At 47.2% G+C, this 17291-nt stretch overlaps 1 protein-coding gene across 1 annotated transcript in view; it reads right to left on the minus strand.

Annotated features, from left to right (window-relative positions):
* Positions 1-17291, minus strand: part of COL22A1 (collagen type XXII alpha 1 chain) — a 265238-nt gene that overhangs the window by 40264 nt on the left and 207683 nt on the right. Inside the window, exons 45-49 of the mRNA XM_060128072.1 lie at positions 13967-14080; positions 13528-13581; positions 5264-5317; positions 3597-3650; positions 800-853 (exon numbers count right to left, since the gene is read on the minus strand). Of these exons, the coding sequence (XP_059984055.1) occupies positions 800-853; positions 3597-3650; positions 5264-5317; positions 13528-13581; positions 13967-14080 (330 nt within the window). The remainder of the gene's footprint in view (positions 1-799; positions 854-3596; positions 3651-5263; positions 5318-13527; positions 13582-13966; positions 14081-17291) is intronic.

Genomic DNA, 17291 nt, shown 5'->3' on the forward strand with positions numbered 1-17291 from the left:
CTAAACTGAGGTTCACCTTTGCCTTATGGTGTTGAAACCAAGAATGGTCCCGGCAGCTTCAAGCAATGAATATAATGCTGGTGTTTGAGACAAAAGTCTTGGATTCCAACTTTAGGACCTTGACCTGTGACTTCCGCTTTCTTAATTTCACTCTTTTTTTTTTTTTTTTTTTTTTTTTGCGGTACGCGGGCCTCTCACTGTTGTGGCCTCTCCCGTTGCAAAGCACAGGCTCCGGACGCGCAGGCTCAGCAGCCACGGCTCACGGACCCAGCCGCTCCGCGGCATGTGGGATCTTCCCGGACCGGGGCGCGAACCCGTGTCCCCTGCATCAGCAGGCGGACTCCCAACCACTGCGCCACCAGGGAAGCCCTCACTCTGCTGTTTGAACAACTGGATAACAGTAGCTACCTCCTGCCTGACACACCACCTGGCTCATGCCACAGGCTCGGGATGGGGTAGCTCCAGGGCTTTCTCCTCCCCTGTGCCTCTTCCAAATAGAAACCACACCGAAAAGGAGTAGGGAGATGGGGCTAAACCTGGAACCACTTTGAATTGGTTGTAAGCTGAATTCTGAAATCACAGATTGCCAGGTCATTTCATCCAAACCTTTAATTTAGAGGCGAGGTAACCAGGGTTCTAACATAAAGCAATTCCTCCTGTGGTCGACCAGTAGTGAACAGACCTTTGGAACGTGAGCCACAGGAGTTAGGGAGGACCAGGGCAGGGCTGGCAAACACTTGGGGTTCTGGGAAGGTCCAAACACAAACTGAAGGCACATCCTCTCCAATGAGGAACTTACTGGGGATCCCTGGATTCCTGGCCGTCCCGCAGCTCCGGCAATTCCATCTGTTCCCTAAGGGTGGTAAAGCAGAAAGCCAGTTTGCTGTGTATCTGAACAGAGGTCATCAGCACCTCCTCTTTGCGCATGAGGCAATGCACAGACCTTAGATCCTGTGCCCCTTCCCAGCTGTCTGAACTGTAAGTGTTTCAGGTACTTCTGCCTTCCCCATCAGGCTGGGATCGCCTCTGGGGATACAAAGACGTCGGAGGACAGCAGCTGCATTTCAGGAGAGGCCAAAGCATTCACCAGCTAATTATCCACAAGATGAGAGTAAATGGTCTCACTCCAGAGTGGACATTTTCAGCTCACATCAGGGAACATTTCAGGACAGCAGACAAGAAACAAACAACTGGATTTATCTTCCAGAGAGCTAAGGAAGGCAACTGCCTGTATCGACAGTCCAAGGATGAAGAGACGCACAGATGGATAAAGGGAAGGGGAGTTGTACACAGGTAAGTGGTGCAGAGTGAGCCCCAGACAGGCTTCTGCCCTAGGGTTACTGCACGTGCTGCCCCTTCCGCCTGCAGTCTAAACCCCCATGTGTCAGAGCTCATAACCTGCCCTCGTCCACACCTTGGCTCAGGTATCAGCTTCTCAGTGAGACATTCTCTGCCTGCCAGACCCCAACTGCAAGTCCCTGCTCCTCAACGCCCCGTTTCTGCTTTTAGTTTTCTCCAGCCTTTGCGTCCATCTGACACCTTAGTGTTTATCACCTTGTTTACTGGGAACTAAAACAGCGCCTTGGAGATAGTAGACACTCAATAGTTCTTGAATAAATGAATGAATTAGGAGCTGGGCTGGCTCGGTGATAAATGTAGAGGTTCTTTAGACTAACCGATGCCTTGCTTCTTACCGGCTCTGATGCTTCCGTTTCCTTATCCACAGAAGGCAGAAGGTGATATTGCCCATGCCACAGGGAGGTGAGCAGTAAATGCGGCAATGTTTACAATGTGCTCAGCCCATTGAGAATTGAGGGTACCAGTTAGGAGTGCACCCTCTCAGAGCCAGAGTTCCTGGGTCCATGTCCTGGGTCCCCACTGACTAGCTGTATGGGAAGTTACTTTACCTCTCTGCATCTCAGTTCCTTTGTAAAATGGAGAAAGAGGAAAAAAAAGAAAAAGACAGCACTGACTTAACTTGAGTTGTTGAGAGAACTGAGTAAGGTGATACATATAAAGAGTTAGCCAGCCAGCACCAGGTACACACTCAGAGATCTCCATAAAGGGCTCTCTGTTGGCAGAAGTCTGATGACAGTGGTCTTCTTCTGTGTGTGCCTGTTGGCCAACTCAAGACCAGAAGCACTGCAGGTAATAACTAAGCATGGGATAACAAATGAGCAAGGTCTCACCGTACTTCATCGACACCTTTCCAGCAGTCTTGATTTAGTCCTTTTGCATACATTTACTGGATGCCTATGTCATACCAGGTGCTGGCAAAGTTTTAGGGATACAGAAATGGCCACACCATTGTCTTGGACCTCAAGGAAACCTGACACAGTTGTAGGAGGTGTGTCTTATTTTCCGTGACCAGGTGAGGACCCCGTAAATGTTCACGAAATAAAAAGATGTTGATAATATTTAGATAAACAGCCTAAGGTTCACGCTCCCCTGCATCTGGGCTGCTGCAGGGGAAAATTACACATCTAACGGAATAATTGCGTTTCTACTCCAAATTTGGGTTATTTTACGTAATTTTGCCAGAAGCGTTTGGCATCCTAGACTCTGGAATCTAGCTAAGCTAGCAGGTTGGGAACAGGGTGAGGGTTTTACTGGAAGAAGAATGCTAACCGAGTACCAGAAAATAACCTGTGAAAGTAAAGAGCTTTGTCTTCTTGGTATCTATATATAACATCATGAACACTTAAAAAACAATGCATGATTGACCAGGAGGGTTAGCTGCCTGCTCCTGAGTTTCTTCTGCATGACTGGCCCCTAAACCTGAATGGGCAGCTGACTCAGCATCCACTCCCAAAGGCAATTAACAGTCCAAGCCACGGCACGAAGTGGAGGCTCAATAAACACCTGCATGATGCTGAGTAAACTCACGAATCAGGTGGAGACAGACAAGCAACCTAGACCAAAGGGAGGTAGATTTGCCAAGAAGGGCATCAGTCAATGGTAGCACCACAGCTACTGGAAGAGCAAGGAGAACATTTGTTTGGAGGAGGAGGAGGGTCAATGGGAATAAGTGGGATGACATTAAAGGCTGTTGCTATGGTTAGAATGATAACAAGTGCCTTAGAATGACAACGAATGAACTGTTGAAAATAGTAATAATACATAGTAATAACCTGCAGTTATTATTATTGTTATCAATTACAGTAAATCCAAGAAAGTCTGGGTTTGCACAGACACTCTGTGATTCCCTGAGCCTCTCACCATGGGACAGTTTCCTACGGAAGAGGGAAAGTTGCTTCTATAATACATTTCTTACTTAAGAGCCTAACCTTGCAATTATCCCAGGCTTCCCCCAACCCGAGCTGGATGAAAAACAGTAAGTGGAGCCTGTGCATCCCTGCCAATGCCCCCGTCCCGAGGGCATTCTGACTACGCTGTCCCTCAACGTAGCCAAGCCCCTCTGGGCTCACCCCAGACGCCGCCGCGACCTGCACTTTCACTTCACCCCAGACACCTTTCAGGTGTCAGCCCACTCTTTAAAATAAGAGGTCTGTCCATGTGATACCACCTCCAGGGAGTACGGAAGTATGCACAAATGACAAGGCCAGAAGAGGAGGAGATTCAAAATAATCACTTACCGGTGGCCCAGGGTTCCCTGGGGGCCCCATGAAACCTGGAACTCCTGGATGACCCTAGGAAAACACAAGGCAATTATTTTAAATGATTCCCAAAAAGTTGCACTCCGTGCAACTACCCAATTTCAGAAAAGCTAGAATCCATCTTCTAACTCAGATAAAAATTCTGGAGATATATATATATATATATATATATATATATACATATATGAACATATTTATATATATATAAATAGGTGGTTGAGGGAGTATCTAACAATATTTACAAAAACAAATCTATCCTGTAACTGGATTTGCTTCAAAATAATGTGAAGGAAGAAGGATATAGATGGAAACAAGAGTGGCCAAATAGCTGGAAGATATTCTGACCAGGTGATAAATACAATGGGGTAATTTTTATTATACGTTCTTATTTTGATGTATGTTTGAAGTATCCCATAATAAGAATTTAAAAACAAATAAATACATATGCACACAATTTATACCCACAATGGAAATAGCTAGATTAACTGAATTATGGCATCTTTGACAGTATTACAGTTATTTTAAGAAAGAGATTCATGTCCCCATGTGGAGAGGAGTCCATGTGTATTATAGAATGAGCTAAACCGGTTATGGTGCCAAGTGTATTGCATCATTTATTTAGTAGAGCAGTGTTATCAAACCAAACAAACCACCACGGAAGAAAAGATCTCCCTACCCTCCTCCTTCACCTCCTTCCACAGGAAAACACAAACTGTAACATTCGGTGCAGAGATCACTGCCGTTCACAACTCATAAGAATAATCCCCCCCAATTTCGTCTTTCAAGATACAAGTGGAATGTTCGCTGAGTATGTCATTCAGACCCTTAGAATAGCCCTTATCTCACCGCCTCTGGATTTTCTGCTCACATGCCTCACCCTGTCACTGAAAGAAAAGCCCTGCGAGGTTAGGGGTTTGCCCATCACTCATCCTGTATCTCAGAGCCTGGTGCGGGGCCTGGCACGGAGCTGGTTCACGATGAGTACCGACCGAGAGACAGATAGACTTCGAAGGAAAGGGGAAGGGCAGGAGGGAGAGAAAACAGGAAAAGAGGGAAAAGAGTGACCGCAGCAAGGCACAAGCAGAACAGCCAGTTTAAATGGCTTAAAGGCTGTTAGAGGCTGAGGACTTGAGAGTGAAGGACGAGCTGGTAGCCCTGGACTGGAGACGAGTGGGAGACAGTGTTCAGATGCACATGGGAACAATCTTACAGTGCATTTGGAGCAGTGGTCAAGCAGGGCTGGATGGGCCCTGGGCAGAGAAGGGGTGTCTATGAAGCATTTTAGCTCACAGTGAGAGTCACACAATAGAAGTGGTGGGTGGGCAGGAAGAAAGAAGGGGGCGTTTTGCATTTTGTAATGAATGACTACCAGTTCAGTGAGCAAGAAACACTAAAAGTAACCGAGTCCAAAATTTTAAAATACGTGTTTTTAAAGAAAAGAAAAGGTAGGCTCCTCGGATAACTGGGGAAGGGGAGTGTGACAATGAACCAAGGTGGGAACCATGAAAACATGATTTAAAAAAAAATCCTACCAAAGGCAAAGAAGAGACGAGAAATGACTGCAGAAACGGTGGAATGAAAGTTACCTAGGAAAAATAAGTGATGTTTCTTCAGGGTGAATGTTTCACTGTAAAGTAAGTTTTTACCTGATCACCTTTCTGTCCAATCTCACCATCTGCACCACGTTCTCCTTTATTTCCCTTAGGAGAAAAAAAAAAAAAAAAAAGAAAATTACTGAAAATTTTGCTAGCGCTACGTTGCAAAAGAAAAATTTTGCAATGCATTCATTGTCTCATTCTTCATCAATTTCTTATCAAGTTTGTGCTGTAGGTCCAAACTAGCTGTGGGACCTTGAGCAGGTCATTTAAACTCTGAATGGTAGCTTTTTTTTTTTTTTTTTTTTTTTTTTTTGTGGTACGCGGGCCCCTCACTGCTGTGGCCTCCCCTGCCGCGGAGCACAGGCTCCGGATGCGCAGGCTCAGCGGCCATGGCTCACAGGCCCAGCCGCTCCGCAGCATGTGGGATCCTCCCGGACCGGGGCACGAACCTGTGTCCCCCGCACCGGCAGGCGGACTCCCAACCACTGCGCCACCAGGGAAGCCCTGTAGCTTTTTTAATCTACAAAATAGAGTAATGATTGCCCCCCTCATGAAGTGTGGGGAGAATAAAATCAAATTAATACACAGAAAACACTTAGCATAGAGCTCAGGATATAGTAAGTGTAATAAATATAATTATTATTTTTTACTATTTTGTATTTGTACAAAATCCTGGCTTTGTCATTTACAAATTGTGTGTCATTGGGCAAGTTGTTTCAACTCTCTGTTTCCTGCTCCTAAAATGAGAATGATAACAGTAGACTCATGGGGTTGTTGTGAGGATTAAATGAACTGAAATCTACAAAGCAGACTAGTGACGGGCTCAGTGTTAGCTCTCAATAAACATCAGCTGTCACCATCCTCATCATAATTAGCACTATGGTCATCATCACCATCACCGTCACTGTCACCACCACTGTTGCTGTCATTATGGCATCATCACCACCACAGCCACTATCCTCCCCTCCTACCAATCATCATCATCATCGCTGCCACCGCTACAACCTTCACTGCTGTCACCTCTGTCATTCTCCTCCCCCTCTCCTTCACAGCACCATCACCTTCATTATCATGGTCAGCAAGACATAGCATGCGACCTACCAAAAATACAGTTTTACAAACTAATCCTGAAAGTAACATTCAAAGGTTCCAGTCTCTCTTAACTGTCACCTCTTTGGCCCTGTGTTTAGTATGTTAACAAGTATATTCCAGTAAAATGTTATTAAACAGAAACAATTCAGTTCCTTTAAAAGAATGTATTATGCAGTAAAAGAAGTCGTTGGCAATTAGTCAATCCTGGCTGTGTTTCCAGGCCTGTCTTCCCTTATCTTTGCATCTTTCAGAAGATCATGTCCCTTCTTTGCTCTGTTTATTCATTCAGTTAATGAAGGATGCGAGGGGGCAGGTCAATCTACGAGGGTCCAGGTCCAGAACCCGACAACTCTCTCACTGAAACATCACGCCCAGTCGTCTTCCTATCCAGACTGTTGTACCACATCAGCAGTTCATTGATGACAATAGCTACCTAATAACACCCTGGCTGCCTCCCTTGGGTATATTGGGAGGGTTAGGTGATCTAATGCCTTAAAGTGCCAAATGCTTTTGTGTAGAGGAAAAAAAAAAATAGGTTCAGAGGGGAAGAGCATTTGTTCCAACACCTCTGCATGTAATTATGTCTACTGTTTTAAAATCTATAAAGCCAGCACTGTCTGCAGGCCACTTCATAATCTCAGTGAAAAGAAGTGACAGAAGAGCACACTGCTTCTCCGACATTTAGGACGACTGCCTTAAAAGTAAATGGCTTCCTTTCAATTTCCAGTCCTCAGTCTGGGCTTAGAATGGTTTCAGCCCTCATCTCACAGCAAGTAAATGGCAGCAGCTCAAGGATCTCCACAGCTGTCCTTGTCTCCTTCTCTGCCGCAGCTGGGGATCAAAGCAAACACAGCCACCCCCAAGCCTGACTCATTTTCTTCCAGAAAAGAGGACTGACATTTACAGAGCCCCTACTCTGCCGGGTGCTCTTCCAGGGCGTCCACATGAGATCCCACTTCACGCATTTCTTTGTGTATATCCTGAGCTGATGCAAAACAGTATTTCATATGTCTACATTGTCTAATTTAGCCAGGAAAACTACTCAGTGAGGTAGCGGTTATTACCAGAGCGTAGAGATAAGAAATCTGAAGACCAGAGAGGTGAAGTGATTCGCCTGAGGTCACACAGGTAATAAGAAACAAGATTTGGCATCTAATCCAGATCTGTCTGTATCCAAACTGCCTCCTCCTGACCAAGTTACTTTCCTGGTCATTTTCCTAGGTCATGATGCCTCGTCCCACTGGTTTTCTAATGTCAAGAGCACTAGATTCATAGTCTAGAAGCCCAACTGACCTTGCTGACCATGTTCTGGGAATCTTTCTACGCACCAAGAATACAGCAATCAAAAAAACAGATTAGAAACAACAAAACCAAAAAGCCACCTGCCCACCTGGAGTTTACATTCCAGGGACATTACGAGTTTACTACTTTGCTAGCTCAGCTCCCTTCAGTACATGTTTATTGAGGGTCCGAAGGAAGGGCTTCATTTTTCCTGTTGAAAAGAAGGGAAGAAACTCCCAACCACAACCCCTTTTATTAGAGCATTTACTTCAGAAAACTTGACACTGTGAGTTCTTTCTCTCTTTGAAATGTATGTAAGTCCTTTTCAAAGCTGAATAAGCCTTTTGCCAGCTCTAGGACCCAGGAAAGTCTTTCTCAAGGACCTGGGAACATCTCTTTGAAATGTAATCAACAAGGAAAATGAAGCCCCATCTCCCAGGTTCTAAAGGAAAGTAGGAGTCTAACTTCGCGGTCCCTTGTTCCAAGCTGCAAAGAGAAGTTTGATTTTCTTTTGTACAAAATTAATTCACTAAAGCAGATGCGCACTCCGATTACCAGGTGAATTAGGACGAACATGACAGATGGTGCTACACGGTCCTCTTACATGAGAACTAGTTATTGTTCATCCTGAGGACATACACATCATGGGTCACAGCTGCTTAGCCATAGAAAAGGGTGAGATTTCTTTGTCTTTACAATCTCGTAGCAAAATTGCCTGTGATGCCTTATAATACTCTGGCTTAATGCTTGTACCAAAATAAAATTATTTCCCTTCTTTTCCTTGTGGACAGGTTTTCTGGTTTGGGAGAAGATTCTGTTTAGTTTTGGATTATATTTCCTCAACACCGTCATTTGCTAAGTGCGTAAGGTAACCATTATTTAGAGGTTATTTTCCTAGCAGAGGCTGCTCTAAGGATGCTGGCTTTTGTGAGTCCATCAAACAGGTAATTCTCTCCAGGAGTTTACAAACTGTTGAGAGCAGGGCCTAAACTTTCTCAAATTAGGAAGTCTCTGCTATTCTCAGAATAAGCCCTGTCCCTGAAATTTTGCCTGCTGTTTTCTCTGCCTAGAAAACTCTTCCCCAAGAATGCCTGGCAAAGCACTGCCTACCTTTCCGATGCAACTAAAATCCCACCTCCCACTCCAGGTGGCCTTCACAGGTGACCTCTGCCCCATGGCATTATTTTCCTTAAAATCATTTTAACTCTTCTCCTGGAAATCTGTTATAGTTGTTATTAACTCAAATGGAGAAACAATTATGAGGACCTCCCACAGTGACACGCATCTCACATTTCCTACATGCTGGGCACCATGCCTGGTGCTTTGTAAATATTTCCTTGTTTTAATTGTCACATCCTCTCTGTGAGATGAGCCACGTAGTTCTTCTTTTACAGATGAGGGACCCCAGGTTCAGAAAAGTCAAAGTTGCCCAAGTCTTATAATTAGTAAGCGCAATTCACTCAGCTACTAAGAGGCAGAACCGGGTTGGAGAACCACCGACCTCTCACCGCTCTCGGTGGCCTCGGCCCCAGTTTGATTTTTCTAAGAGTCATGACCTTGTAGATCTTTCTTCTCCAACACATCAGGCCTTAGAAAGCATGGCCCATTTCTGACCTACCTCTTCCTCCTGACTTGGAAGGGAGCTGTTTAAGGGCATGCGTGGTGAGAATCTTTCAGGATTGAGGCAGCTGTGGATGAAAAGAGGCCTCTCCTGAAGACAGCAGGGACTAAACGGCTCTGGGTTGCCTTCTGGGAAGAATGGGATTCCAGGGCCTTTTCTGGCAGTTCTAGTAACAGCAGAGGAGGTATCATCTCTGCTCCCAGAATCGTCCAGAACCTCCAAGGCAGTGGGGGGATGGGGATGGGGATGGGCGGCTACGGCTCATTTAGCATCTCCAGTCCCTGCAGCTCCCATTACACGATTGGTGGACACGTGGACGAGAAGAAAACCATGTTTTTCATGAAGGATAGAATAAGCGGCACTTCCAAACTGGAAGGCGCTATTGCATCTGACTCTGCAGAAAACCGCGTCTCCAGAAAATCACGCTCTGACTACCATCTTGCTCCTTCTTCCTCTACATGGCCTGTAATCATAACAACAGCCACTGTACCTCCAGACCCTACCTCTCAGAGTCAGTGTCTTAGGCAGTTCGAAAGCTCTACAGTGAAGCTCTGGATTTGACGGCGTCATTAACCTCCCCAGACCCAGCAGCCAAAGAGAGCAGCTGCACATCAGTGAGAAAAATCCTGGGGAGGCTGATTTCCCAGACGCTGGATCACCATCGCACGCAACGAAGCAAATCAAACCTTCTTGATGACGCACGTGACCAGTGAACACCCAGGGCCTTTAGTTATAGAAAGGACACTAACGATGACCAGAAATGCTCCACTGTGGGCAGCATTTTCAATTTACAAATTCATCCTGGTGTCCTCAGGTCTGGCAGAGATCCTGTTTGATAACTGAGGCTCAACAGAAAGGAAATGAAAGAATCCTCTGTTCTGCTTTCTGGAGAGTGGCATGGGATGAAAAGCACAGAGACAGGCTTGAATTTGAAGCCAAGAACCAGGGCAAGCCTGTGAGTCCTCAGATGATATTTAAATCCTCTGCAACTCATCTTCCCAGCAATAGGTGGCGGTAGGGGGGGGGAAGCTGTAACAGGGTCTGTACCGGAGACAGTGTAGGTAGAAGCTAAGCTCCCCCGTGGGGAGCTGTCCTTGGTGCTGCCGGTGGTGGTAGCATTACTGGGGGTATAACAGCATACTAACCAGTGCGGCTCCTGGAGTTGGACGAGCAGGGATTCACCTTGGCTATACCACCTACTAGTTTTGTAATACCGGCATTTAATCTTGCTCAACCTTAGTTTCCTGCTCTGTAAAGTGGAACAACATCTCTGCTTCCTAGGACGAGGCTCACCATCGCAGGAGACAACATTGTTAACACGGGTAAACTGGCCCTTGGCCCTTAACGCACCAGGCACACACTGTGTCCTGCAGTCCCTGGGAGCTCATTCTGTAGCGTGGACCCTGAGAACTTCTCACAGTCACCATGGACTTCCAAGCGGGGGCGGGGGGGGAACCCGTCTTTCAGATGCAGCACTAATTTCTGTCCTTTTCCTGGGTGGAAGCTTTCTTTGGCTTTCTCTGTCCCTGTAAAGGAACCAACCCTCCCTTGAAGGGAATTATAAAAGAACAAAGGCAGAGCACTTGTCCTAAGACGCCAACACTTCAGGAGCAGTTGGGCTGATAGAGAAAACAATTCCTACTCAGTGGAGGGAATTCCTTATCTGTTTAACTGATTGGCTTTTGTTTCTCTGAATAAAGGTCATTCCGTGGCAGAGGTAGCACCCAGCAGCTGGCAAGATGACAACAAGGGCTGCATAGTGAGGACCAGCTGAAATTACCCCTGCAGAATCCTCCAGGCAACAAGGTTAGCCACTGTTTATGACCCCAGAAAAGAAGGGTAATCCTCAGCAAATAGCACAGAGGATGCTAGGCTGTGCTGGTGTCTCTTAACCTAACACTGTCCCCGGGCAGAATCTCTTGTTCCATCTACACCGAGACCTGACATCTATAGTTCCTGAAGCAGGAGTCTTAGGTTTGCCAAACCCTGTAAAACTTCAATGTCTCTGGATAACAACTAGATGTCTAACCTGCCAGCCAGGGCCTGGGGTATCTGGCTGTTCTCCATCCTGATACCCCACAGGCCCCTGGCTGTGTTGTCACACCGCCATATTTCTGTTTGCTTCCTTGCCTTTTTTTTTTTTTTTTTTTTGCGGTACGCAGGCCTCTCACTGCCGTGGCCTCTCCCGTTGCGGAGCACAACTCCGGACGCGCAGGCTCAGCGGCCATGGCTCACGGGCCCAGCCGCTCCGCAGCATGTGGGATCTCCCCGGACCGGGGCTCGAACCCGTGTACCCTGCATCGGCAGGCGGACTCTCAACCACTGCGCCACCAGGGAAGCCCCTTGCCTTTTAATAGTAATAATAATACCTCCAACCCCATTTTCCAGGGCTGTGCCTAGGGTGAAGAGAGTGAGCACTCACCTGGGGGGCGAAATGTAAGGGGCCCCGGGAAACCTCAGGATCCAAGATAAAGAATATTTTACGGCCATATTTTTATAAGTCAAAATTAATGCAAAATAATCCAAGATGAACAAAATATGAACATGAAAATAAATACAGGGCTCCAAAGGGGCAAGGATTAGGGGGAGGCAAGGAAGGTGAGGGATTCATGTGTAGGTTGGGTCTCATCTCTTTTTTTAATATAAATTTAATTAATTAATTAATTTATTTTGGGCTGTGTTGGGTCTTCATTGCTGCACGCAGGCTTTCTCTAGTTGTGGCGAGCAGGGGCTACTCTTTGTTGCGGTGTGTGGGCTTCTCATTGTGGTGGCTTCTCTTGTTGTGGAGCACGGGGTCTAGACACCCAGGCTTCAGTAGTTGTGGCACATGGGCTTCAGTAGTTGTGGCGCATGGGCTTAGTTGCTCTGCAGCATGTGGGATCTTCCCGACCCAAGGCTTGAACCCGTGTCCCCTGCACTGGCAGGCGGATTCTTAACCACTGTGTCACCAGGGAAGCCCTGGGTCTTGTCTTTATTTAAAATTTTGATATTTTGTTCCTTATGTATCTACTGCATTCATTTTAAACATTTCATAATACCGCATTAGAGTCTCATTTATCTTGGTTATGGAGGATTTTGGCTTCCCCTTACGTTTTCCACCCAGGTCCTCACCCCAATCCTGGCCCAGGGGCTGACAGAGCATGAGGGCTAAGATTGACAGAGGGCTACAGTGTGACAGGCACTGGTGGGGGCATCTCATGAGCGGCCGCCAGGGCCAGAGCCTGTAAGGTCTCTGCTCTCACACTCCCTAGGGTACCAGGAGGAAAGGGAAGGGCAGAGAGGTAAGAAGCTAGCCCAAGGAGACTGCTGAGACTGGATTCCAACCCCAAAGGGCTTGCTCCTGTGGTCTTTCTCCTACTGACAATTACCTGCTGCATCTCCCATCAGATGAGCCACACCGTGTCCCAGCCAGGCCACAAGAAGAGACACAGTGACACGTGTCCCTGAATGTTGGGGCAGAGCAGTGCATAGAGTTTCCAGCAGCACAGAGGTGACAAGGGGGTCAGAGAGAGCCCCCAGGGCAGCATCGACGTCAGGGGAAGTGGAATAAGGCTGGGAAGGTCAGAGCTCACCCGCTCCCTGCCTGTATGCCACACTCACACACTCTCTTCCCCTTAGAGGTAAGTACTGTCACCACCCAGAGCCCAACCAGCCACAGCCCAGACACCTGTTCTGGCAGCCAGAGCTTCGCAGCCTGTTCTACGGCTGCGATCCCAGCTCCTTCCTCCCAGGCCAGTCTCCCTGGCTTTGTGAAACTACAAGCTATCCTGCCCGTTTTAGATGGGTGTCTTGTCATTCATGTGAGAGTTAACGACACTCACTTGTGTTTGTATAGCTCCTTCCTAATATTTTTATTGAGTGCCAAGTTCTTTTTATGTATGATATTGTGCAACTCTTCCCTCTCTCTGAAGTTGTTTTTATAAACATCGTTAGTGGGTGGAGAAACTGAGGCCCAGAGAGGTCAAGAATTTTGCCTAAGGTCACACAGCTCCAAAGACTCAACTCCGGGGTGGGACTCGAGTTCAGAGATGTCTGACCCCAAAGCTCATGTCTTAACCAGCACTACACATTCCTATCTGGTAGCTCATCTATACTTTCAGCCACTCAAGTATTTGTCTATGAGCAATCTAAGACTCACCAAGTTCAAGGGCCCCTTCCTATGGTCACTGAGACAGTCAGCGCTAAGGAGAGAACCTGAACGTGGATTTTCTGATTGTAAAATCATTGTTCCTTTCCACTGGACGTCACTCTTCCTCAAACGTTGGTTCACCAGTGAGATGAGAATAAACTCACGCGATTTTTATGAAAGCTCACTGACCTGTGGTCCATCTATTCCTGGGGGCCCTGGGAGGCCTCTGGGCCCAGCATCTCCCTACAGCAGGAATAATGGGGAAAAAACAAAAAACAAAACAAAACAGCAAGAATGAGTGTCTGGAGCCCGTGCCCAGAGTCATCCGCAAGCCATCCTCTTACACATGCACTCACTGACTTCCCACCGGCTTCCCTGTCCCCTGCCCCACCCTACCGCGTGTCTGAGCAAGGGTGTAGGTGGGCGGCTGTGCATTCATGGCCGTCACCCGCCACCAATGTGGCAGCTGGTATGAGAGCCAGTCCCCAAGGGCCCCCATGGCCCTACCTCCCGCTTCTGTGCCCTTGCGTAGAATCCCCCCTTGTGTCCCCGAGACCCGGTGCTGAGGTCTCCCAGGTGATGTATTCCACTACAGTGACAAAAACTAAGTTTCCCCTTTTCTCCTTACCTTTTTCCCTTCTGTGCCTTCTCTCCCTGGCTTTCCCGGGAGACCTTTGTCACCTTTAAAACCTGGCAGACCAGGGAGACCTGGGGGACCTGGGGGACAGTCATTGCACACATCCTGAGAAAAAGAGCAAAAACAGTAACAGTTACTTATAAAAGAAAAGGTGGCCCATGGCTCCTACCTTTCCAGACAGGAAGAAGCCAGCAAATGATGAAAAGGAAACAGGTGGATTGAGTCACTACCCACATAGCTTGTGTCAAACTTTGCATTTTTCTCTCTTGGTCTTAAATTAGATTTCAGCACTGATACATCTGATATATCTGGATTATGACTGCATTTCTCCCTACTTCTGACCAGACTGCTGAAATGTAGCCCAAGATGAAGATGTCGAAAGCGAAGATGTACCAATGTGTGTGAGCATCTAAAAACATTCACAGTATAGATTTAACGCAAACATTTAGTACTGTTAAAGATAGCATGCTCTGTCCCTAAGACCAGAGACAAGACACAGCTGGGAACTGCATTCTCTGTCTGGTGGGTTTGCCCAAAATGTTTCTGAACAAAGCAGCAAAAAAAAAGAAAGCAACAGGCACCGACCCTTGGGACTCTCTTGCTGTGACACACACCAAATCTCAGCACGCCTGGCATGAGTCTGTGTTCAAAGTAGGCATTTAATAACTGTTCCCTAGAATGGAACTTTGCTCCACTCCTCTGAGGCAGGTTAAGTGCTGTCCCTGGAGTGAATGTAAAGTTCTCAGCCCAGAGAACACTTTCTCTAGCTTGTCTGTGTCCTCCCCAGATCTTACATTTTGGAGCACAGTAAACACCAAATACAGTTCACAGGCCTGACCACACTCCCATCCATTTCACACCCCAGGGTCTTGGATTGCTCCTTCCACGGCCTTCTCTCTAATCCTCACTCTCTTCCTCCCCTGTTCTCTCCCTGCTGTAAGGGTTAAATGAGATAAAACAAAGAGGTCTCTCAGAATAGCGGCAGATCATTCCCAGTGCTTTTGGCTGTTATGAACTCATGTATCTACCCAGCAGCTCCCTCACTGTTAGGCACCGTGCTTTTCTGCTTCGAGACCACAACGAGCACACGTCTTGAAGGGCTCATGGTTCCATGTACCAACTGACACAAACAAACGCATTAACTAGGGCTTCTGGGATGCTGCACTGGAGAGATCGGTGAAGACTTGTTCATATTCAATGAGGTGATGATTCAGGTGACTTGGCATTTAAATCGGTCTCTAGGGCTTCCCTGGTGGCGCAGTGGTTGAGAGTCCACCTGCCGATGCAGGGGACGTGGGTTCGTGCACTGCTCCGGGAGGATCCCACATGCCACGGAGCGGCTGGGCCCGTGAGCCATGGCCGCTGAGCCTGCGCGTCCGGAGCCTGTGCTCCGCAATGGGAGAGGCCACAACGGTGAGAGGCCCGTGTACCGCAAGAAAAAAAAAATAAATAAAAAAACAAAAAATAAAAAAACCAAAAAACAAATCGGTCTCTAATTCAGGATGGAAGGGCTTTCGTCATCAAAAAAGCAACTCTGAACTGTCCACCTTCCTTTTAGGTACTTACTCCTACTCAATATTCGAAGGTTCTTTGGAAGTGTCCTACTCCAGGAAGCCTTCCTGATGGCTTCACACTGGGGATGTGTTCCTGCTCCCACAGACCCAGGAATTCCTGCTATGGAAGCACCTGTCTCACTATTGAGGAGATCTGTTCATAGCTCCAAGCCCTCCCCACCAAGCAAAAAAGTGTTAGCTCTCCGAGAACAGAGATAGAGTTGCTTTACCTTTGCATGTCCACTTCGTAGCAAATAACCTTCCGCAGAGCGTGAGTTCCATAAATGAGGGAACCAGCCGACCCGACCAACCACCAACCAACTGGCCACTGACCTTCTGGCACCCAGTGCCATCTTCCTTTAGTGGTGATTTCAGATGCTGGTTGAATGTTTTTGGAGGGTGAGGAATACCAAATGTCGGGCTACATGAAGAAATGGCAGATGAGAGAAGCTGAAGGATACTGTTTCCAGTTGCTGTTTTTTGTTTGGAAGAGTGGCAGGCTTGGGAGGAACTCATCTATCTCATCGATTCCTAGACCTTCGCTATAGCTCGTTAAAATGAGATACAGCCGTCAAACATGGCAACAATGCTCACAGGATGAGATTTTTTGGACGTGGTGGGTACAAGAGTGATTCGGACTGTTCTTCGCAGCGGGATCCACAGCATAAAGAAATCTTATCTGAACAATACAAAATGTCACTACTTTCCAATTTCTTTTCCATTTGTGGCATGGGTAACTCAGCCTGGGTGTGTCTTAGTCACACATTCTGTGTAGGATTGTTCCCTGATGACCAGAGCAGCCCCCAGCAGCCCCCAGACTTGCCAGTGAGGGGGCTGGATCGGGTCCTGGAATCCAGTGAGCACAGGGCGAGACCAGCCCCCCACCTGCTGTCCTACCAATGCTCACTTTGGCTCCTGTGCACCTGGGGCCCCTGGTCCCTCCTGACCTGGGCTACCGGAAATGCCTTGACACTAGTGTTGGGGCCCAGGGTGGGCTGCCCCAAAGTGTCTCAATAGCATATAATTTTGAACTAAAGATACGTAAGAAATGGCCAGTGCAAGAGGGATGCTGGCCCTTCTGTCTGTCTCCCTGAAAGCAAGAAATCAACCTCTAATGTGAAAAGTACCCTCCCTGCATCTGGAGGTAGAACAACTACTTCATCCCCAGAAACAGGGATTTCAAGGCGGAGAAGCCTGTATAAACAAACCTTAAATTTACTACCCTAAGTCCAAGCTCCGTTTAAATTCTTCACTAATTAAGGACCCAAAGCCTAAGTTTCTTTGCCCTGTCAATTCCTCACAAATGTATTGCTTCTTTATCCAGAAAGTATAAAAGCTGCCTGTTTTGGCCACATCTCAGGTCTCATTTCTACGAGACCTCCACGTGCACAAATTAAAATGTATTTATTTTTCTTCTGTTAATGTCGTGTGTCAATTTTATCATCAGTCTGGCCACAAGAACTCGAGAGGGATTATAGGGGAAATTTTTCCCTCCCTGTCACTAGCCAGGGTTCTGCTTCCGGCTAGACGGGCTTTGCCCAGACCACACTAAAGCCTCTGCCCACGTGGGATCACGGCTTCACCTCTCCGAGCCTCAGTCCCTTATCTGTGAGATGAGAACCTCAGAGTCTGGGGAGAAATACATGAGATAATGGATGAAAAACGCCTGATGCCATGCCCGGCACACAGTGACAGCACAGGAATTTCAGCTGCTACATGTGTCACTGTGGTTTCAGTTGTTATTTTCCTCCCTGAATCTGTTG

Source organism: Lagenorhynchus albirostris, chromosome 17 (genome assembly GCF_949774975.1).
Source record: "Lagenorhynchus albirostris chromosome 17, mLagAlb1.1, whole genome shotgun sequence".
NCBI classification, from domain to species: Eukaryota; Metazoa; Chordata; class Mammalia; order Artiodactyla; family Delphinidae; genus Lagenorhynchus; species Lagenorhynchus albirostris.